This window comes from Salvelinus namaycush, chromosome 32 (assembly GCF_016432855.1).
Source record: "Salvelinus namaycush isolate Seneca chromosome 32, SaNama_1.0, whole genome shotgun sequence".
Lineage (NCBI taxonomy): Eukaryota > Metazoa > Chordata > Actinopteri > Salmoniformes > Salmonidae > Salvelinus > Salvelinus namaycush.
This window is the reverse complement of record NC_052338.1, coordinates 19,934,872-19,958,865: the sequence shown is the minus strand read 5'-3', so window position 1 is coordinate 19,958,865 and position 23,994 is coordinate 19,934,872. Positions and strand designations below refer to the sequence as shown.

Sequence of the window (23,994 nt, the reverse complement as noted above, 5' to 3'; positions counted from 1 at the left end):
GATGTCTTCCTGACATTCAACTCTCAGAGTGAAAGGAACAGGAGTGGTGTCACGAACCGGCTCAGAGCCCGTAACAAAAGGGAGACAACGTGGAGATAAGGAGTAACAAAATATATTTATTAAATAAAGTAACCTAAATGCCATTAACAATGGTGTGTGTAATCAGTAATCAGTAGTGTAAGTGAGTGTTTTGGCAGGCATGAATGTGATACTGCGGTGTGTTGAAAGGTGCTAAAGCAAACAACCAAAATGTCACAAAAAACCACAACAAAATCTATAAAGGTGTCTGCATGGAGAGAGTCTCCTCCATGAACGGGGAAGTGGTGCATTTATCCTGGAAGACACCGGGCCCAGGTGTTTCCCATGTATCTGATGACCCTCCCAACTCCGCCCACCGACATCCTAATAAGGAAACAAGAACAAAGAGAGAATACGGCAGACAGAGTGGGAGGGTCGTCACATTCCCCCCCATAAAACCGGGGACCAACAAGGACCCCGGAACAACATACCAGCCTCTGCGTCCCAAATTGATGAGGGATTACGTGCACACTTCTAATTTACCCCAGCCAACCTCCTCAGACCTCAGCAACCTTTGCGCACGGGAAGCACTATTTAAGAGGAAACACTCCCCAGACCTCAGCAACCTTAGTGCATAGGAAGCAACATTTAAGAGGAAAGAAGAATACAAGACCAGGAGGGAACAGACAGTAAAGACAGAACCAGACAATACAACCATTCAAGAACAGGGCGCACGAGACCACATCAGCTACAAACTCCAACGGAAAGAACAAGGTCCTTAATTTTTTAACAATTCCCAACGATTCATAGCCACTTCCCAACGTAACAGACTACTCATTTCAATCTACCCTGCAATATACCATCGTCAGGACCAGGCACATCTTCCTCCTCATGCACAAATCTAGCATGATAAGAACCGAAGGAAACAACGGTATCAGCCAAAAGAACAGGTTTTACCGTCCTCCGTAGACTCCCACTGTTCAATCTCAGAGGAACGTGCATGATAGGGTTTTAACAAAGTTACATGGCACAGCTGGTGTGCTTTTCTCCGTTCTGGAGTGGCAACTAGGTAATTTTGCTCAGTGTACTGACGCACCACTGTATATGGACCTTGAAACTTAGTCCGAAAAGGAGAACCAACAATTGGCAGCAGAGCAAGAACCTGGTCACCCGGAGAAAACTGACGAGGCTCAGTTCGGCGATCAAATAAGCCCCTCATCCTCTCCTGTGAACATGATAACTTCTCTTTAGCCATTTCACCACTACTCCCCTTTTTTGCACGAGGCAAAGGACCCACACAGTCAATGATAAAATACTCAAAAGATTGGCTGAGTACAGGAATAGGAAACAGTGGTACCGGCTTAATAGCTTGATTAGGTTTACCGGTTAATTGACAGGTGTGACAAGTTTTGATGAAATCAGAGACATCCCTCTTTAAGCTAGGCCAAAAGAAATGTCTTAATATACAATGGTATGTTTTCCTCACACCCATATGTCCAGCAACACCATTGTGAGAAGTTGTCAAAACCAACTCACGAAGCTTTACTGGTACCACAACCTGACTAATCGCCTCCCCCCGAAAACGACTACCATGAGACACCCACTTTCTCATCAGGACATCCTCTTGGAGAAAATAGCCATGGGCGACATCTCCCAACTGTTCCACAGGCACAATTTGGTCACGCAACTCTTCTAATGTGGGATCAGTCCATTGCGCATTGATTAGATCTGAGTGGGTAACAGATAACGGAATAACAGGGAAAGCAGTGGCATACTTCTTTGTGGTATTCTCATTAGTTGGCACAGTGACCAGTTCGCCACGACTCATAGAACACGCACTGAACATCTCTGGGGAGCTCTGTACACTCTCATCTGGAATTTCAACAACTGACGGCTTTATGGAAACAACTAGAGATGGAACCTCGACAGGCCATACACGATCACCAGCCAAGTTATTCCCAAGAATAACGTCAATACCCTCAATAGGCAACGAAGGACGCACCCCCACAACAACCTCACCTTTTACCAGCCCACAATCCAACATCAGTTTATGCAATGGAACTGAAAGAGTGTTCAAACCTATCCCCCTAATTAGAACACTCTTCCCCGAATCAGTCTCAGCTGAAAAGGGTAACACAGACTCCAACACAAACGATTCGGAGGCACCTGTGTCTCTCAAGATCTTCACTGGCACCAATTCCTTACTCCCTAATATAGACACAAAACCTTCCGTAATGAAAGGTAAATAGCCTGGGTGAATATGGACTTTCACCTGCGCCTGAGACCATGTGTCATGAGTGAAATGATGTTGAACATGCGCAGCTACCGCCGTAGGCTTAGATTTAACGTAATCACGCGTACTGAATTTGTCCTTTTCCCTGAGAACCGGACATTCGTTTTTCCAATGACCTGAATCATGACAGTAATGACACTCTTGCCCAAAGTCAGCTTTTCCACGGGAATCAGGCTCAACCCTAGTTGAATTGAACTCTGCCCGTGAACCAAAGTGTCTTGGTGAGCGAAGCCCAAATCTATCCGAACCCCCCCACTCATTCCGAATACGGGGCTCTGCAAAGACACTTTTGTGAGTCAACACATACTCATCCGCCAAAACCGCAGCTTCAGCGACATTCTTTACTTTTCGTTCGTTAATATAAGTGGCAATACGATCAGGGATTGTGTCCTTAAATTGCTCTAACATAATCAGATCACACAGACCTTGGAGAGTCACAACTTCAGAGGCAGAACACCATCGATTAAACTGTAAAGATAATTGCCGCGCAAACTCAACATGAGTCTGTTTATCATCTTTTTTTAAATTTCTAAATCGTTGGCGGTAAGCCTCAGGGACCAATTCATAAATTTGTAACACAGCCGTTTTAACCTTATCATAACTGGCACTGTCGTGTACACTAAGAGCTGAATATGCTTCCTGCGCTTTACCAGTCAGCACACACTGCAACATTAAGGTGCGGTCAGAATCAGGCCAACTCCTAGCGTCAGCAACACGCTCAAACAACGAAAAGAATGTCTCAGGGTCCTTTTCATTAAACTGAGGCAATAACCGTAAGTTCCCAACAATATCAAATGTGTCCGGGGCACGACCAAAAGAGGAACGACCCCTAGGTAAATCTGGGTCACCTTCCCAGAACAAACTCTCCCCTGAAATCTTTCCTTCCCTAACCAACTCTATCCGTTCTTGTTGCAACTTGATTTTAGCATGCTCCATATCTAATTCCTTTTCATACTTTACACGATCATACTCTAGCTGTAACAGAAGCAGTTCTTTCTGCTGTTCAAAGAGAAGACTACTAGGACTAAACGATGGAATGGCCATTGTAACATTACGGGGAGATGACTCCTCAGCAGAAGCTGGCCCAGTGGTAACTTCAAGAATACCACTCTCCATCAGATTGGCCTTCAATATCAACCTAATAGAATTCTTTAGACGTTTATCACTAATTTCAACCTTGTAGTATTCGGCGATTTTCAACAGCTGTTCTTTAGTACCTAATTCTAACAATTCCTCTGATGGAAAGCGAATGAACTCCTCTACAAAAGACGCCATAATTACAAAAAAAAAAATTCTCACTCTTCCCCTCTGCTGAGCACACCAGACCACCACCCAAGAAATGACAATCGCTGAGTACCACAGAAGAGAGATGAGATACGGAGCTTCCCCAAAACCTACATTAACTCAACCCTAGTCTTCGTGCGGATTTGCGGTGGGTATTTACGCACTGTAGCCCGCTGGCAAGGAAATAAACCCCCCAGCACGCTGGCAGATTCCACCAAGCCATGGATGTGCCCCCGAGACAACTGCTCAGTCCACAGACACCACACAAAAATAACAAACATTAACCATGCCCAACATATTCCCAAAAGGAAACACGTCGCTAAGCCTATCAGGGGTAAAAGGCTATAGCTCCAGGTAGCAAGTTCCACTACCCTACCCAAATCTCCCACTGAGGTACACAGCCGATTACTCACCTCAGACCGATGTCCCAACAGAAAGTAGAACAAGAGTTTCCAGGCTGGGCAGGGCCCTGGAAACTAACCAATGTACTCTCTCCAAAACAGCACACAAACCAAACAACAAAGGCATCCAATACTGGGCCTATCAAACTCAAACAAAATATGCAAACCAAACACCTACCTCCACGTTCTCCCAAACCAATATGTTCAAAGATCCCGGACGAGCCCCCACTTGTCACGAACCGGCTCAGAGCCCGTAACAAAAGGGAGACAACGTGGAGATAAGGAGTAACAAAATATATTTATTAAATAAAGTAACCTAAATGCCATTAACAATGGTGTGTGTAATCAGTAATCAGTAGTGTAAGTGAGTGTTTTGGCAGGCATGAATGTGATACTGCGGTGTGTTGAAAGGTGCTAAAGCAAACAACCAAAATGTCACAAAAAACCACAACAAAATCTATAAAGGTGTCTGCATGGAGAGAGTCTCCTCCATGAACGGGGAAGTGGTGCATTTATCCTGGAAGACACCGGGCCCAGGTGTTTCCCATGTATCTGATGACCCTCCCAACTCCGCCCACCGACATCCTAATAAGGAAACAAGAACAAAGAGAGAATACGGCAGACAGAGTGGGAGGGTCGTCACAGTGGACATATACCTCTGTTAAAAGACATGGGCTGGGGTTCAAACACACCGCAATGCACGGCTGACATCGCACTGCACTTTACTTTTAAAGGTCATTTCAATGACGTTTGTGGAGATTGCATTTGGGGTAAATGCAGCGGATGTCGGCTAAAACATTAATTAAGTCAAGTGCAGTGCGATGTCGGCTGTTTTGTTTGAATCTCTGCCCATGGGTTTGAGTGGTGCAGATGGGTTTTGTTCGCTAGTGAGAAAACATTTAAAAAACATGTTATAACAAAGTGTAACAAGGAGATACTACCTGAACATATCCAATTGGAACACAAAAGATTAGCGTTATATGTTGAAACACGTTCTGCTTGTGTTTGCCACACTGACACCACACTGGCAGAAATGCTGGGACAACCCTGAAATGTTTTCATTTTTTATTTGATAAATCCTATGAGAGAGACACACCTAGCTGGTTCTGTTTCAGTGTCTAGTCCCTAGCCCTTGACAATTTCTTATGCCCTTATCTGTCGCAGACATAGATCAGAAAAACTGTATAAGTACATGTAAGCAATATGTTCTCACCATTGAGTGTAAGGAAAGCTGAATGGCCGGGATTCAATCAAAGGCCTGCACTTTACTTTTAAAGGTAATTCACCTTGTGCCAACATCCACAGCATTTACCATGAATGCGATCTCTGTGAACGTTGGGATCTCTGTGAACGTTGGGATCTCTGTGAACGTTGCGATCTCTGTGAACGTTGCGATCTCTGTGAACGTTGGGATCTCTGTGAACGTTGGGATCTCTGTGAACGTTGGGATCTCTGTGAACGTTGGGATCTCTGTGAACGTTGGGATCTCTGTGAACGTTGGGAAATGTTCTTTAAAAGGTGCATTGCTGACTTTGACAGCATCTAAAGTCCTTGAATAGTTTCAACATTCTCTGAGCCAGTTAGCTTATACATACTGTAGAATTCAATGCATGCCAAAAGTTTGATAGCTTAATTTAATACGGTATATGTTCTGGTATATTATTATTTTATATATAAAAGGTAATTTTGTGATGAAAATAAGAAAAATATACAATTGAGTCAATATACACAATAAATCAAATAATGAAAAAAGGACCAAATAAATCTGCATCTTCATTTGAGAGTGATGAGCAAATGCATAAAGCCCAATACATAGGCAGTGTCCCAAATGGCACCCTATTCCCTTTCTTGTGCACTATATAGGAAATAGCGTGCCATTTGGAACGCACTCAAAGTGCCCTGTAACCTAGATACAGTGTTAGATCTACATCTTGTCCATAGTTTCGCATTCTGTCTAATAGATATTCAATACTGTCTTTATATTATACATGTATATCCATATGATTGGCCTTCGGTGAAGGATTGCATTATAACACAGTGATTAAGAGGCAAAGATTCAGAAAGCAAGAGAGCGAGAGACCTACTGTATACAGTGCCTTCAGAAAGTATTCACACCCCTTGACTAATTCCACATATTGTTGTACTACAGCCTGAATTCAAAATGGATTAAATATATTATTTTTCTCACCCATCTACACACAATAGCCCATAATTACAAAGTGAAAACATGTTTTTAGAATTTGTTGCTAATTTAAAATGAAATACAGAATGATCTGTTTACATAAAATATTGACTCAAGGGTGTGAATACTTGTAGAAGCACCATTGGCAGAGATTACAGCTTTGAGTAGTCTTGAGTATGTCTGCATCAGCTTTGAGTAGTCTTGAGTATGTCTGCATCAGCTTTGAGTAGTCTTGAGTATGTCTGCATCAGCTTTGAGTAGTCTTGAGTATGTCTGCATCAGCTTTGAGTAGTCTTGAGTATGTCTGCATCAGCTTTGAGTAGTCTTGAGTATGTCTGCATCAGCTTTGCAGATCTGGATTTGGGGATTTTCTCCCATTCTTCCTTGATGATTTTTTGCTAGGCCAACAGCTCTGCTGTCTCACGTTAGGACGACTGAGAAGGACAGGACTGGACGGTCTGGGCCGGGATGGGACTGGACAGGATAAGACAGAATGGGACAGGACGGGTCCCAATTCTCATAGGAACCTTCTTACTGGACCCTTGTTTCCAGGGTTTGGAACATCTATCTGAAATGTATTATGTGAATTATAATAGCATGACTTCATATGCACACACAGCTCACAATACCCACTTTAAGGCGAGGATACTCATTTAACTGTGGCTGCTGCACTGCCCACCAATCCTACATCTCAAGTCCTTATTTTAATCAAGATAAATACAATACATGTTGGGGGGTGGTTTAAAATGGTTTCCTGTGTTCTGAGAATTAATGCCCCCTCACACCTTTTGGTCTGACCTGTGTTAAAAGTACTATTTGAAATCTTTCAAATGCTTTGGGTGTTTGCTCTAGCCAGATGGGCAGGGTTTGCAGTTTTGAGACAGTTCTATTGGTCTATTAAGCAAGGCAAGCCCAATCAAGCACATATAGTATATAGTCACTGCTGACTGTGCAGTGAGAAGCTTACAACTTTGAGAACACTGATTGACATTAATAAAATACAGTCTGGTTGTGATGAGGTTCTGTTCCAATACCCACATACAGTACTAGCACACTACTAAGAGTGTAACAAGGTCTTGGACATACGTTCTAAGTGCAATATTAGTGTGGACATTGGAACATAGCCTGAAAGACTCCAGTTTTAACTCTTAACAGTCTCAAGTGACAGTGCAGGGGGCAGGTTTTCCGGTGACCTATGTGAGACTTCTCCTCCTCTTCCCTCTGTCCCGTTATCAACACTCTGAACTTTCCGTCTGATTCCAGGAAATTGTAATGGGTTTCTAAATGTTCTGATGGGATCAGATGGAGCAAAACGGAGTAGGAATGAAAAGGTTGGAGAGGATTTCTGGAGCGGAGCCACCTAGCTGTCACCTTTCCCAATAGCATGGCAACGGCACGCTCAGCCATGCCTCTCAGTCCTGTCCAAAGCAACGCTAATCCAATCAGTAGGCTGGGATTTTTCACGCAGAAAAGAGGAGGAGGAGTAGAAAGAGGAGAAGAAAGAAAGGAGGAAGAGGAGGTTGAGAAGGAGCATTCACCTTCATCCAGCTCAGAAGAGAACTGTCGACTGTCTGTTCAGAAGTGCAAATAGTTTGACAACGGTAATACCATGTCATCAGCTCTGACAGGGAAGTCCCCAACTCAAACATTCATCTGCCCTTTCAAACAAACGGACGTTTGTTTGAAAGGAGTTTTCTTTTTGGAGTTTTCTTTTTCTCCTCCTAGGGCACTGTATAAAGTCTCGGTGATTTAGTTAGATGGTTGGTCCAGTAAGTATAGCAGAGGAAGAGTAGGATGCCTCCCAGGCAACATCAGCCCCCCAGGTAGCATGAAGCGTCAGGTGATCAGCTTATAAAGACTGTACTGCACATTTTGATTTATCGTCGATTGTTGTGATCGATTCGATCCAAGTCGATCCCTGATGATCATTAAGGAAGTGAGGGGAGCCCAGCTCCCTGTCTGTCTGTCTATCTGAGGTGGATGAAGGAGAAGGAAACGGGCTAGGTTGGATCCATAGATATCCATAGAACACTATAGTTCACCACGTCTGTTTGTCTGTCCGTCCTTGTGTGTGGCAAGGTTCGAATACCCCACCCCTCTCTCCAAAGTGTGGACTTGCTTACTCCCGCTCATTTTTAAAAGCTTTGGATTGGTGTAACTAAGCATATGCCATCAGCTTCCTTCCTTCCTTTTAAATCCATGACGAACGAGGGGTAGAGAATTTAACTGCAGACAGAGGGTGGTGTAGTGAGACCAGGGGCCAGAGATCATGGTTCAGGGGTCAGAGGTCAGGGGTGAAGGGTCACAAGGCCACAGCAGTGCAGGGGTGTTTGAGTTTGCAGGGCAGCACCCCTCTGTTGAGCTGGTAGAACTCCACCAGGTGGATCAGGTCTGTGAACTTGGTGGTGCCGTCGTCCAGACTGAAGGACATCTGACCTTCCTCCTCACACTGTGAGAGAGAGGAGACAAGTTAGCTATTATACACATACAATACAGTTGAGAAGGAGGGGAGGAGATAGCATGTGAGGACAACTTGAGACCGAGCCAAAATAGATGAACAAGAAAGAAGAGGAATAGATTAGATGTAGAAATTAGAAAGAAAAGTAGATGAATTGAAAGAATAAATAACTGACCGGTAGGATCTGGAAGTGTCTGATCTTCTGGTGGTGGCACAGGGTCAGGACAAACGCCTTGGGGTTACTCTGACAGTCTCTCAGCAGGAACAACCTGAAAAACACACACGGACACACATCCAAAACAGTGTCACTATGTGTGTACTAGGGTGGATGGATGGACAGATGGATGGACAGATGGATGTACGACGGACAGAAGGATGGATGGATAATACAGCTTCTAAGTCTTACCCATCTACTTGTCCTTGTTGCATGATCATCTTGTGGGACTCTTCTCTCCTGATGCGACCATGGAACCATAGCTGTGTTCTGTGGATCACTGAAAGACACAGCAAGATGAGGTAAAGGTAAAGTAGAAGGCATGTTTTAGGTATGAATGTCTAAACCCAACTCATGTCCAGTTTTAGACCGGCAGAGATACATACAGATAAGGAGTGGAATAGGAACTGCTCCTTTTTCCAATGGCAAAGGTTCATAAAGATGTCGGGATTCAGAAATTACGTCTTGATTTAGCACTATCTACATTGCCCCAATAAATCAGCACAATGTACTTTTGAGTATACATTGGCAGCGTCTTGGAGCTTAAATTGGGATCATGTATACTGTTCTAATGACGATACAAAAAAAGAGTAACAGAGAGCAATGTACAATACGGCGAACTTAGCAAATGATACATTTGTGGTGCATGGGGGCTGGCATTTTTATGCACCTCCGCTATTGTGTAACAATACACTAAATTACTAAGCATTTACGAAGTTACTCTGTTGTCACGAGTGTAATTATTACAGTGTTACTACCTAGATAGTGTAACGTGTAGGGTACCTGAGCTGAGAGAAGAGGGCTGGAGGGGGCTGGGGCTGCCAAGAGCCTTCATACGCTGACCCCGTTTCTGACGGCAGGGAAGATAACAGAGAAACATAACATTTTAGATTGAAAATGACAGAATTACACCTTTTTCCACAGACTCAGTCTCCCAAATCTTCCATCCCATCCCCTTCCTCCCCCTTCTACTCCCCTCCTCACCCTCCATTTCTGTCCCTCCTCCACAGCGGCGCTCACTGCTTCCAGAGGGTTCTCTATGACTCGTCCCGTCCTGCCAGAGAAGTCCATGGCCACCAGAGAGTTCTCAGACACACTCCGCTACAGAGACGAGGATAGACAACTTGTCTGAGCCACGCTACCACGCTCCAAAAGATCCTAGTCTGCTTTACAAGGTAGGATACATCAGGATAATGCTAACCAGTTGTCATAGAGTCGGGAATAAACATATAGGAGTCCTACCACAGGAGTAGAGAAATGTGAGACCGGAGACTTCCTTTGCTGGGGACTCTTGTAGTTCTGATCCAGTAATATTCCATACTGTAAACACAGAACAACAACATAATAGAAAAATATCAGTTACATTTTAGTAGACGTGCTTATCCAGAGCCACTTAGAGACGCAATTTGGGTTAAGTGTCTTGTTCAGGGGCACATCAACATATTTTTCCCCTAGTCAGCTCGGGGATTTGAACCAGCAACGTTTCGGTTACTGGCCCAAAGCTCCTAACCGCTAGGCTACCTACCGCGTGTGTGTTCATGCATGTGTGTATGTACTGTACCTTTAAGAGTCTGAAGGCAGTCATCCAGCAGGTTCTGCTCTGTTCATCTTCAGCACACAGCATCCTCAGCTCCTTGCACTCACTCCTCACCTTACTGGGCTGTCAATCAAATAATCAGCCAATCACAGAGCCTTACTGGACTGTTAATCAAACAATCAGATGTTCAATTAGACAAGACTTCAATTAGTATTTAGTAAATCTGTAACAAGATTGAGCTTGATTCTCTTGAATACTCACATCAAATAAGATATCCAAAGGATGATTTTACCAGTCTCCACCCTCCCTTATATCAGTCACTAGGCCACAACGACCACAACCCCCAACACCCAAATCCTGCACAGTCATCCCTGGGGGTGAGAGTAGCGTACAGTGTGTGTGTGTCAGGCTCAGTGTGTCCTAGCAGACCCTGTCCCAGTTTATCACACTAGGCTGATCCAGTATAACCAGGTTACCTCCAGTGAAAACCCCTACAGAGGAAGTACAGTACAGTAATGTCTGTCTGTCTGTCTGTCTGGGGGCAGTGTTATGTGTGTGTGTCCCTCACCTTGATACAGAACTGGTAGTCTGTGGGGGCGTTGTGCAGCTTCCCTCCTGTTGTCACTGTGAACACACTACTGTCCTCCAGGTCTGACAACAACTGGAGGTGTCTGGGCTCCTAGAGAGTGGAGGAGGGAGGAAGGGAGGGAGGAAGGGGAGAGAGAGGGAGAGAGAGGGAGAGAGAGAGAGAGAGAGAGCGAGAGGGAGAGAGCGAGAGGGAGAGAGCGAGAGGGAGAGAGAGAAGGTTTAAACAGTCCTTCCTTTAGTGTAGCGCTCCCATAAAGCTTTGTGTCCAAACAACAAGGGCACTAAAAAATATCCCTGATCTTCTTCCTACCTTGGAGGATCCTTTAGTGGAGTAGTAGAGTCCAGAGCGTCTGAGGAACATGGAGAGTCTCTTCCAGGACTTCCTCCCTGATGCCTTCAGATAGAGGAACCCATGCACCTCCGGACAGCTGCTGGAGTTTAGGAAGTTCTGTACCCCCACACACACACACACAAACACAGGAGTGAGTAAGGACTGTGTGCTTGTGTATGTGTGTATGTTGAGGTGGGGATAGAGGTGTGTGTGTGTGTGTGTGTGTGTGTGTGTGTGTGTGTGTGTGTGTGTGTGTGTGTGTGTGTGTGTGTGTGCGAGTGCGAGTGCGTGTGGTGTAAGAGTACTCCACCTGTAAGAGCTGTGAGTGGGGGATGGAGCCATTAGATTCCTGACACAATGCCACCATCTGCTCCGGGAAGAACTTCTGAAGAGAGAGAGAGAATGAAAGAAGAGAGAGGAAAATAAAAGGAGAGAGAAAAACAGAATGAGAGAAGAGAGCAAAATACTTCAGGGACTTCAGTATCACATTAGTGAACCACTAATAGTAGTCGAGAGAAAGGATAGGGGAGAGAGAGAGTGGGATAGAGATGGAAAGAGAGGATGGGGGAGAGAGAGAGAGAGATGGAGAGAGAGGATAGGGGAGAGAGAGAGAGATGGAGAGAGAGAGAGAGAGAGAGGACAGCGAGAGAGTGATCCAGAGTAGATGCAGTATGATCTCACCCCCTGACGTAATCCCTTGGTGAGCGCACGCATGCAGGCAGGCACGCACGCACAAACACACCTTTTAGTGTGATTGACATGGTAGTTTTACTGTAATCATTACCACAGCACTGAGGTGAGGTCACTCCCTTTTACTGAATCACCTCGGGCAGTGTGTGTGTGTGTGTGTGTGTGTGTGTGTGTGTGTGTGTGTGTGTGTGTGTGTGTGTGTGTGTGTGTGTGCATACGTGCGCAACAGTGTGTATGTGTGTGCGACGCAGTGTGCAGAGGACTCACCAAGGGATTCCTGAAGAACTCATACTTGTCATAGTTCTTCCTGAAGAGGAATTTACTGTCACTGGTCATAGAGGCTTGAACCTGAACCACCAACTCATGGTCCTCCAGACAACGCTCTGCAGAGAGGAGGGGGAGGAAGAGGGGAAGGAAGAGGGAGAATAGAGAGGGAGAGAGAGGGAGAGATCAGACATTAGCCCATTTATTTGCATTACTACAGTTAGTTATCATACTTTGTTTCCAGTATTTGAGTGAGGGTACCCTGGAAAAGAGATCAGGGAAGCCCATGGTAGGGATGCTGTGAGACCTGAGGGGGAGCGGTGGAGTGAGAGAAAGAGAGAGAACGAAAGAGAAACAGAGATGGAGAGAGAAAGGACAGCAGGACTTGGCATTGCAGTAGAATGATGTCATGTATTTAACTTGATTGCATAGAGAAGCCGAGCCCAGTTTCCCTGTCCTCTCCCTCTCCTGTTACTCTCCCTCCTGCCCTCCTTTTTCTCTCTATTTCTCACTTCTTCCCTCCATAACTCCTCCTCCCTGTCAAAAAAACAGTCCTGGCAGGAGAATTTCCTGTTGAAGTAGAGGGAGAGAGCTGATTGGCTGAGCTTTCAGGGGCTCGACCAACATAGCTCTGTGATTGGCTGTTTGCTGCATTGGCCTGATACTGACACCCACCTCAGCACCCTTCCCCCTCGCCCTCTCTCTACTTTCTCCACCCTCCCTTTCACTGTTCTCTTCTCACATTCCATCTCTCCCATACAGTTTTTCCAGAAACGACAATGATCTACCAAGTATAAACCAGTCTTCTATCCCAGTAACGGTCAGTAGAAATAGGAACGCTTAGTGGAAACTATATAGAGAATAAGAGGGAAGAAACAAAACTACACTACCCTAGTAAAAAAATCCTATAGGGTCAGATTTTGTAACCAGTCCTATTGGACTCCTATAGTATTTTCTCCTACAGGATTTTAAAAAATCCTTTAGGATAAATCCTATAGGATTATATTCTATAGCATAAGATTAATCATAATGGATAGGTTCCAAAATCTGATAGGATTTACTATAGGATTTTTTTGACTAGGGTAAAGAGGTCATAAAAGGTGGAACAGAAGTGTGGATTGTATGTGATTGAAGCTTTTAGGTAACTATGATCTGTATGCTTCCCCAACCTTAACACACTCCACGCACAGGCACACACCAGATACAGGCATGCATGCACACGCACGTACACACATACATACACACACTGACCCTCATATCAGCCGGCACCTCCACCACCTTCCCTGCTCCATCGCCACTGTACAACTTGAAGATCTGGACACAGGACTTGGCATTGCAGTAAGATTTGGTTATGTGTTTAACTTGATTGCACAGAGAAGTCGAGACTAGTTTCCCTGTCCTCTCCCTCCTTTTACTCTCCCTCCCTCCATCCATCCCTCCCTCCCTCCGTCTCCCCCTATTCTGTTCCTCCATCTCTCTACCTCTCACTTTCTCCCTCCGTAACTCCTCCCCCGTGTCAAAGAACAGTCATAAATAATTCTAGTTTGTATAAAGAACTGCAGTTGAGAGTCTGTTAGACCATTTTTACTTTCTCTATTTGTATGTTCTCCTTTCCCTCTCTCTTGATCTGAGGTAGAGATCACATGATGGGACTCCAGCTGATTGGAGACGCATAGTCACACACGCATACACACGGTGCTCAAACTCAGTTTCTATTCCAAAAAAAGGATTGAGCACCTACCATGCCTCAGTGCTGGCTAACACAAAGCTCAAGGTGTCTGTGTGTGTGTGTGTGTGTGTGTGTGTCTGCGCCTCTCTGTCCTGGCAGGGGAATTTCCTGTTGAAGTAGAGGGAGAGATCTGATTAGCTGAGCAGTCTGGGGGCTCGACCAACGGAGTTCTGCGATTGGCCATTTGCTGCATTGGCCTGATACTGACACCCCGCCTCAGCACCCTTCCCCCTCTCCCTCTCTCTACTTTCTCTGCTCTCATCTCACATTCCATCTCTCCCATACAGTTTTTCCAGAAACGACAATCTACCAAGTATAAAACGGTCTTCTATCCCAGTAACAGTCAGTAGAAATAGGAACGCTTAGTGGAAACTATATAGAGAATAAGAGGGAAGAAACACAACTACACTACCCTAGTAAAAACATCCTATAGGACTAGTGATTTATAGGGCGAGTTATTTTTTTTCCCAATAGAACCCTATATAATTCTCACAATCCTATAGGATTTTGTGTCACCTCTACTGTTTGAATTCTACTGGACTACTGTTTTCCTATTGGAAATAAAAAGTAATCATCTTGGATCCTATAAGATTCTTGCAGTTCTATAGGATTCTTGACCCTATGTGATTCTCGCAATCCTGTAGGATTTTGTATGAACTCTATCAGAATTTTAATGGACTACTTATTTTCCTATGTGAAATCAAAAGTAATCCCATTGGAACCTCTAGTGTTTTTTTTCTTTTGATTTGTATTCATTTTTTTAACACAAAACATACACATACAAACGCTCACCAACATCCACAACATTCCCCTTGCCCAGACCCACCTGCTCACATCCCCCATCTGCAGCGCCCATATCACTCTCTGCCACATGGCCTCAAACTGCACCATTTTCTTTCTCTCCATTGCCCATGCACTTTCAACATCTAGATAATAAAGCATTTGACCTTTCCATTGTGGAGGATGGAGGATTGGTTGATTTCCAGTTTTTAAGTATGTTTTTCCTGCTGATTGATGAGAAGAGTATCGTCCAGCCCATCGGTTATCTCACTGCACCCTCATATGCCATGTCTTGAAATATGCAGACAGACAGATTAAAAGTACATTTATTCTATAGGTTTTTGATAACTCTTTTAGGATTTTGTTAGCCCAATCAGAATCCTATTCTAACTTTTTTTCTTAATTGAACCCATTCAATTATAATTTGTTGTCCTTAGTTCCAGCACAATACAACAACATTAATTACCACATTTTCGTTGATTGGAAACAACAGTTCTATATTAATTTCTGTTTTATTCACCTGTGAGAAAGCATGTCCCTTTAAGAGTGATTGATGATGTCACAACTAGCACGAGCTTGCAGTGTTAATTAGAACTTCTTAAGGCTAGGCGTCCCGCTAGCGGGATACCTGTCGACAACTTCCGGTGAAATTGAAGGGCTGCAATTCAAATAAATAATCATACAATTTATGGATATTAAACATTTAGGTACATACAAGTATATTATATCGGGTAAAAGCTTAAATTCTTGTTAATCTAACTGCATTGTCCGATTTACAATAGGCTTTACAGCGAAAGCATGTCATGCGATTGTTTAAGGACGGTGCCCCACATCAAAATATTTTTCAACCAGCACAGGTTTCATAAATTCACAAATAGCGATTAAATATTCACTTACTTTTTGAAAATCTTCCTCTGATTTGCAATCCAAAGGGTCCCAGCTACAACATGTATGTTCGTCTTGTTAGATAAAATCCTTCTTTATATCCCAAAAAGTCAGTTTAGTTAGCGCCATCGATTTGAGTAATCCACTCGTTCAACATACAGAGAAAGGAATCCGAAAAGCTACCGCTAAACTTTGATAAAACAAGTCAAAATACATTTATATTTAATCCTCAGGTACCCTAAAATGTAATTAAACTATAATATTTCATACGGAAAGAAGTATGTTCAATAGGAAAGCAAAATTAGCAGGTGCGCGTCCTCTTTTGTTGTGCACGCACAGACTGATTTCCAACTCTGACTCCCAGTACTAAACTTAAAATTCTTCCTCGTTTGGGAAGAAACAAGCCTGAAATCTTGAACAAAGACTGTTGACATCTAGTGTAAGCCATAGGGATTGCAATCTGGGAGCTGGATTTGGATATGACCCTATACGATCCATTGGAAGAGCATGGGCTCTCCCCAAAAAATGCTGTTTTTTTTATTTTTAATTTTCTCCTATCATATCTATTGTGTTATAGTCTCATACATTATTTAAACTTTTCTACAAACTTCAAAGTGTTTTCTATCCAATGGTACCAATTATATGCATATCCTCGCTTCTGGGCCTGAGTAACAGGCAGTTTACTTTGGGCACGTCAGTCAGGCAGGAAATTCAGAAAAAAGGACCCTAGCCCTAGCCTAACTCCCAAGTTAAGCTCGCCACCGGTGGCTGTGCGGAGAATCTCCGGTTTTCTAACATTATTATTAACCGCTTTATCCTTCACTGTGCGTGAATGCAAGAACTGTGAGTACAGTAATTTTCCTTACGTTTCCTGACAAAGTTGTCAATGTTTTAGATATATTTTCATCATTGTACAACATTTTATGCACTCGTTTTTATGCTAGCAAAGAAACTACTGTTAGGCACATTTTGCCAATCAGCTGACTAGCTACACTATATATACAAAAGTATGTGGACACCCCTTCAAATTAGTGGATTCGGGAGCGCCAAGTAATAGGATGCAACCTTTTCAACAAGTCATTTTGTAACATTTCGGCCCTGCTAGAGCTGCCCCGGTCAACTGTAAATGCTGTTATTGTGAAGTGGAAACGTATAGGAGCAACAACGGCTCAGCCGTGAAGTGGTAGGCCACACAGGCTCAAAGAACGGGGCTGCCGAGTGTGTAAAATTAATCTGTCCTCGGTTGCAACATCACTTTCCATGGCCGAGCAGCCACGCACAAGCCTAAGATCACCATGCGCAATGCCAAGCGTCAGCAGCAGTGGTGTAAAGCTCGCCGCCATTGGACTCTGGAGCAGTGGAAACGCATTCTCTGGAGTGATGAATCCCACTACACCATATGGCAGTCTGACGAACTAATCTGTGTTTGGCAGATGCCAGGAGAATGATACCTGCCCCAATGCATAGTGCCCACTGTAAAGTTTGGTCTGGGGCTGTTTTTCATGGTTCGGGCTCGGGCCCTTAGTTCCAGTGAAGGGAAATCTTAATGCTACAGCATACAATGACATTATAGACGATTCTGTGCTTCCAACTTTGTGGCAACAATTTGAGGAATGCCCTTTCCTGTTTCAGCATGACAATGCTCCCGTGCACAAAGCGAGGTCCATACAGAAATGGTTTGTTGAGGTCGGTGTGGAAGAACTTGACTGGCCTGCACAGAGCCCTGACCTTAACCCCATCGAACAACTTTGGGATGAATTGGAACTTTGACTGCGAGCCAGGCCTGATCGCCCAACATCAGTGCCCAACATCACTAACGCTCTTATGGCTTAATGGAAACAAGTCCCCCCCAGCAATGTTCCAGCATCTAGTGCACAGGTGTCAAACTCATTCCACGGGGGGCCGAGTGTCTGCGGGTTTTCGTTCCTGCCTTGTACTTGATTGATGAATTAACATCACTAATTAGTTAGTAACTCCCCACACCTGGTTGTCTAGGGCTTTATTGAAAGGAAAAACCAAAAACCTGCAGACACTAGGCCCTCCGTGGAATGAGTTTGACACCCCTGATCTAGTGGATAGCCTTCACATAAGAGTGGAGGCTGTTATAGCAGCAAAGGGGGGACCAACTCCATATTAATGCCCATGATTTTGCAATGAGATGTTCAACGAGCAGGTGTCCACATGCTTTTGGTCATGTAGTGTAGCTAACTAGGTAAGTTGTAGCCATTTGTATGTTGTTTTTGACTCATTGTATTGTCATAGTAGATGAGAAATGTGTTTTCTTGTTTGTTTATATGTGCCTTATTATAGGCAAGTCAACCCCACTTTCATGATTCCTGGTAGACCCCTAGTAGAAAAATCTGATCAGATTTTGGAACCAGTCCTACTGGAATCCTATGGAATTCTTCTCCATTTTTATATATATTTTGTGTTCTCCTTTCCCTCTCTCTTGATCTTGAGGTAGAGATCACATGATGGGACTCCAGCTGATTGGAGACACATAGGCAAACACAGACAGACAGACAGACAGACAGACAGACAGACAGACAGACAGACAGACAGACAGACAGACAGACTGTGCTAAAACTTACAGTATCTATTCTCAAAACGGATTAAGCCCATACCTTGCTTCAGTGCTGGCTAACACGGAGCTCAAGGTGTCTGTATATCTGCGCCACTCTGTCCTGGCGTCTGGCAGGGAAATTTCCTGTTTAAGTAGAGGGAGAGCTGAGCTGTCTGGGGGCTCGACCAACATAGCTCTGTGATTGGCTGTTTGCTGCATTGGCCTGATACTGACACCCACCTCAGCACCCTTCCCCCTCTCCCTCTCTCTACTTTCTCCATCCCTCCCTTTCTCTGCTCTCTTCTCACATTCCATCTTTCCAATACAGTTTTTCCAGAAATTACGATGCTCTACCTAGTATAAACCAGTCTTCTATCCCAGTAACAGTCAGTACAAATAGGAAATAGGAAAACAGGATAGCGAATAAGAGCGAAAAAAACGCACCTAAAAGTCATAAAAGGTAGAACAGAAGTGTGGATTTTATGTTATTGAAGTTTTTAGGTAGCTAGGATCTATATGCTTCCCCAACCTTAACACACTTGATGCACATACACACACACACACACACCAGACAGACACACACACAAGCACACACACCGAGGCCCAGTAGTGGGTGATGTTCCACCAGGCTCCAGTTGTTGTCGTCCAGACAGTGGCTCTTATAGACAAGGAACTGACACACGTCTCTGGCCCTCATATCAGCTGGCACCTCCACCACCTTCCCTGCGCCATCTTCACTGTACACCTTGATGATCTGGATACACACGCACACACACACACAGAGAGAGAGAGAGAGAGCGAGAGAAATATTATATTAATATAAAAACATTAATATGATCATTATAAAAGACACAGTCCCTGCCCCATCATCACTGTTCACCTTTATTAGAATAAAGGGTCACAAAATACATTTACAGTCATTACAAACAGGCCACTGTAAAGAGTAGTTGAAACATTAAGGGCCGGTTAACAGTTAAAGGCCCGTTAAGCCTAGCCGTTCCTTCTGAACACAAACTGTAACACTGCAGCTATACTGCATTATGATGCTGTTATAACACATTGTAAGACTTGTCATAAGCATGACTGTCTGCCTTATGTCTTATTACCATGACATAATAATCCGGACTAAATAACAGCCATTTTGAGTGAGTTGAAATGTTAATAAAACAGGGTTGGTGTCCTGGACACAGATCAAGCCTATTCCTGATCAATAGAGATTCTCCACTGAGCTTTTAGGTCCAGGACTTAGTCTGGGTTGGAGAAACAGAGACACAGTAGGACTATTACTGTTACTGACACACACACACACACACACACACACACACACACACACACACACACACACACACACACACACACACACACACACACACACACACACACACACACACACACACACACACACACACACACACACACACACACACACACACACTTCCTAGCCGTTCTACGTTCTATCAGATGGTTGAATGCGACTCCTGTGGTACAGCTTTCTGTTCTGTAAATGAGGATATCCTCGAACGCTGACCATGACTGTACGTTTATCATCTAAAAACCACGGTTCGACCTTTAACACATACGCTCCTGAACATACACTTTTACCAATATACCTGAGATATATTGTACACACCATACATACACACCTCTGAGAAATACGCACTAAACATACTGACAATATACATACATTCACCTAAACATATACAATACTCACACTTAAAAATACACATATGCACTTAACGATGTACACACAAATATTCACGCTTCAAAATCACACCCACTTAGACATTTATTAATTGACATACATACACATATATCTATCTTCTTTCTCCCAGCAGGGAAGTGTGTGTGTGAGCATGTGAGAGAGAGGGTGTGTTGTATGTCTGCAGAAAATGTTATTTCAATCATTCAACGTTTTATCCCCAAACCCATCAAAACACATCGTAGAGAATCACACGACACTAGAAACAACTCCACAGTAGAACACAGAATCACACGACACTAGACACAACTCCACAGTAGAACACAGAATCACACGACACTAGACACAACTCCACAGTAGAACACAGAATCACACGACACTAGAAACAACTCCACAGTAGAACAGAATCACACGACACTAGAAACAACTCCACAGTAGAACACAGAATCACACGACACTAGAAACAACTCCACAGTAGAACACAGAATCACACGACACTAGAAACAACTCCACAGTAGAACACAGAATCACACGACACTAGACACAACTCCACAGTAGAACACAGAATCACACGACACTAGAAACAACTCCACAGTAGAACACAGAATCACACGACACTAGAAACAACTCCACAGTAGAACACAGTAGAACACAGTAGAACACAGAATCACACGACACTAGAAACAACTCCACCGTAGAACACAGAATCACACGACACTAGAAACAACCCCACAGTAGAACACAGAATCACACGACACTAGAAACAACTCCACAGTAGAACACAGAATCACACGACACTAGACACAACTCCACAGTAGAACACAGAATCACACGACACTAGAAGCAACCCCACAGTAGAACACAGAATCACACGACACTAGAAGCAACCCCACAGTAGAACACAGAATCACACGACACTAGAAACAACTCCACAGTAGAACACAGAATCACACGACACTAGACACAACTCCACAGTAGAACACAGAATCACACGACACTAGAAACAACTCCACAGTAGAACACAGAATCACACGACACTAGACACAACTCCACAGTAGAACACAGAATCACACGACACTAGAAACAACTCCACAGTAGAACACAGAATCACACGACACTAGAAACAACTCCACAGTAGAACACAGAATCACACGACACTAGAAACAACTCCACAGTAGAACACAGAATCACACGACACTAGAAACAACTCCACAGTAGAACACAGAATCACACGACACTAGACACAACTCCACAGTAGAACACAGAATCACACGACACTAGAAACAACTCCACAGTAGAACACAGAATCACACGACACTAGAAACAACTCCACAGTAGAACACAGAATCACACGACACTAGAAACAACTCCACAGTAGAACACAGAATCACACGACACTAGAAACAACTCCACAGTAGAACACAGAATCACACGACACTAGAAACAACTCCACAGTAGAACACAGAATCACACGACACTAGACACAACTCCACAGTAGAACACAGAATCACACGACACTAGAAACAACTCCACAGTAGAAGACAGAATCACACGACACTAGAAACAACTCCACAGTAGAACACAGAATCACACGACACTAGAAACAACTCCACAGTAGAACACAGAATCACACGACACTAGAAACAACTCCACAGTAGAACACAGAATCACACGACACTAGAAACAACTCCACAGTAGAACAGAATCACACGACACTAGACACAACTCCACAGTAGAACACAGAATCACACGACACTAGAAACAACTCCACAGTAGAACACAGAATCACACGACACTAGAAACAACTCCACAGAATCACACGACACTAGAAAAAACTCCACAGTAGAACACAGAATCACACGACACTAGGAACAACTCCACAGTAGAACACAGAGAATCACAGGAAATCAAAAATGACGCCACAGCTCTCTCTGCCTCCTCCGGCCCCTGTGCAGAGAACACAAAGGGTACACACTAGAAAGGAGACACCAGAAACAAAAGAAAAATATTCTTGCCTCATAGTAGTTTGAGAACGTTTCTAAATGTGGAATGTCATCACCGCTAAAGCTATACACAGACACACACACAACAAACCCTACCTACTACACACGCATATGCTTACCTCTACAGCCTGAAAGAGGCAACAGTCAGGAGAGCACGATGGCATTTTCACACTGAGCCTTACTCTGCTGAGACAGAGAGAGGAAGAGAGGGGAGAGAGAAAGAGGGAGGGATAGGGGAGGGAGGGGAGGGGAAAGGAGCGGAAGAGAGGGAGGGACAGAGGTAAATAGAACACAGGAGAGAGGGAGGGGACATAGAAATAGAACAAGGAATATGGGTGAGGGAGAGAGACAGGGAGAGAGACAGGGAGAGAGGGAGAAAGAGAGAAGGAGAGGGAGAGGGAGAGAGAAAGAGATAAATGGCGCGAGAGTGAGGGGGAAGAGAAAGAGAGAAGGTGAGAGAAACTGAGAGAGTCCTTCTTCTTGTGCTGGGCAGGATAATGCCTGAATGGTACTCTCTCTGACTCAGCCAGTGGATTGTGCTGTGTGTGTGTGTGTGTGTGTGTGTGTATGGTGTGTGGTGTATGGTGTGTGGTGTGTGGTGTGTGGTGTGTGTGTGTGTGTGTGTGTGTGTGTGTGTGTGTGTGTGTGTGTGTGTGTGTGTGTGTGTGTGTGTGTGTGTGTGTGTAATTAAATTGATTTATTTCACCTTTATTTAACCAGGTAGGCCAGTTCAGAACAAGTTCTCATTTACAATTGTGACCTGGCAAAGATAAAGCAAAGTGACAAAAACAACAACACAGAGTTACACATGGGATAAACAAACGTACAGTCAATAACGCAATAGAAAAATCTGTATACAGTGTCAGCAAATGAAGTAAGGAGGTAAGGGAATAAATAGGCCAATAGTGGCGAAGTAATTACAATTTAGCAATTTACACTGGAGTGATATACAGTGGGGCAAAAAAGTACTTAGTCAGCCACCAATTGTGCAAGTTCTCCCACTTAAAAAGATGAGAGAGGCCTGTAATTTTTAATGAATTTATTTGCAAATTATGGTGGAAAATAAGTATTTGGTCAATAACAAAAGTTTCTCAATACTTTGTTATATACCCTTTGTTGGCAATGACAGAGGTCAAACGTTTTCTGTAAGTCTTCACAAGGTTTTCACACACTGTTGCTGGTATTTTGGCCCATTCCTCCATGCAGATCTCCTCTAGAGCAGTGATGTTTTGGGGCTGTCGCTGGGCAACACGGACTTTCAACTCCCTCCAAAGATTTTCTATGGGGTTGAGATCTGGAGACTGGCTAGGCCACTCCAGGACCTTGAAATGCTTCTTACGAAGCCACTCCTTCGTTGCCCGGGCGGTGTGTTTGGGATCATTGTCATGCTGAAAGACCCATCCACGTTTCATCTTCAATGCCCTTGCTGATGGTAGGCTTTGTTACTTTGGTCCCAGCTCTCTGCAGGTCATTCACTAGGTCCCCCCGTGTGGTTCTGGGATTTTTGCTCACCGTTTTTGTGATCATTTTGACCCCACGAGGGAGATTATCAGTGGTCTTGTATGTCTTCCATTTCCTAATAATTGCTCCCACAGTTGATTTCTTCAAACCAAGCTGCTTACCTATTGCAGATTCAGTCTTCCCAGCCTGGTGCAGGTCTACAATTTTGTTTCTGGTGTCCTTTGACAGCTCTTTGGTCTTGGCCATAGTGGAGTTTGGAGTGTGACTGTTTGAGGTTGTGGACAGGTGTCTTTTATACGGATAACAAGTTCAAACAGGTGCTATTAATACAGGTAACGAGTGGAGGACAAAGGAGCCTCTTAAAGAAGAAGTTACAGGTCTGTGAGAGCCAGAAATCTTGCTTGTTTGTAGGTGACCAAATACTTATTTTCCACCATAATTTGCAAATAAATTCATTAAAGATCCTACAATGTGATTTTCTGGAGAAAAAAAATCTAATTTTGTCTGTCATACACACACACACACACACACACACACACACACACACACACACACACACACACACACACACACACACACACACACACACACACACACACTTCCTAGCCGTTCTA

General features: G+C 43.9%; 1 protein-coding gene across 1 annotated transcript in view; it reads right to left on the bottom strand.

Moving 5' to 3' along the window:
* Positions 1–6,248: 6,248 nt before the first annotated feature.
* The window catches only part of LOC120027049 (growth factor receptor-bound protein 10-like), a 138,229-nt gene continuing 120,483 nt past the window's right edge, over positions 6,249–23,994 (bottom strand). The window contains exons 2-13 of the mRNA XM_038971893.1: positions 18,815–18,971; positions 12,264–12,379; positions 11,617–11,691; positions 11,286–11,423; positions 10,956–11,066; positions 10,412–10,510; positions 10,093–10,170; positions 9,835–9,951; positions 9,634–9,700; positions 9,043–9,130; positions 8,812–8,905; positions 6,249–8,627 (exon numbers count right to left, since the gene is read on the bottom strand). Coding sequence (XP_038827821.1) covers positions 8,481–8,627; positions 8,812–8,905; positions 9,043–9,130; positions 9,634–9,700; positions 9,835–9,951; positions 10,093–10,170; positions 10,412–10,510; positions 10,956–11,066; positions 11,286–11,423; positions 11,617–11,691; positions 12,264–12,379; positions 18,815–18,971 — 1,287 coding nt within the window. The 3' untranslated portion in view covers positions 6,249–8,480. The remainder of the gene's footprint in view (positions 8,628–8,811; positions 8,906–9,042; positions 9,131–9,633; positions 9,701–9,834; positions 9,952–10,092; positions 10,171–10,411; positions 10,511–10,955; positions 11,067–11,285; positions 11,424–11,616; positions 11,692–12,263; positions 12,380–18,814; positions 18,972–23,994) is intronic.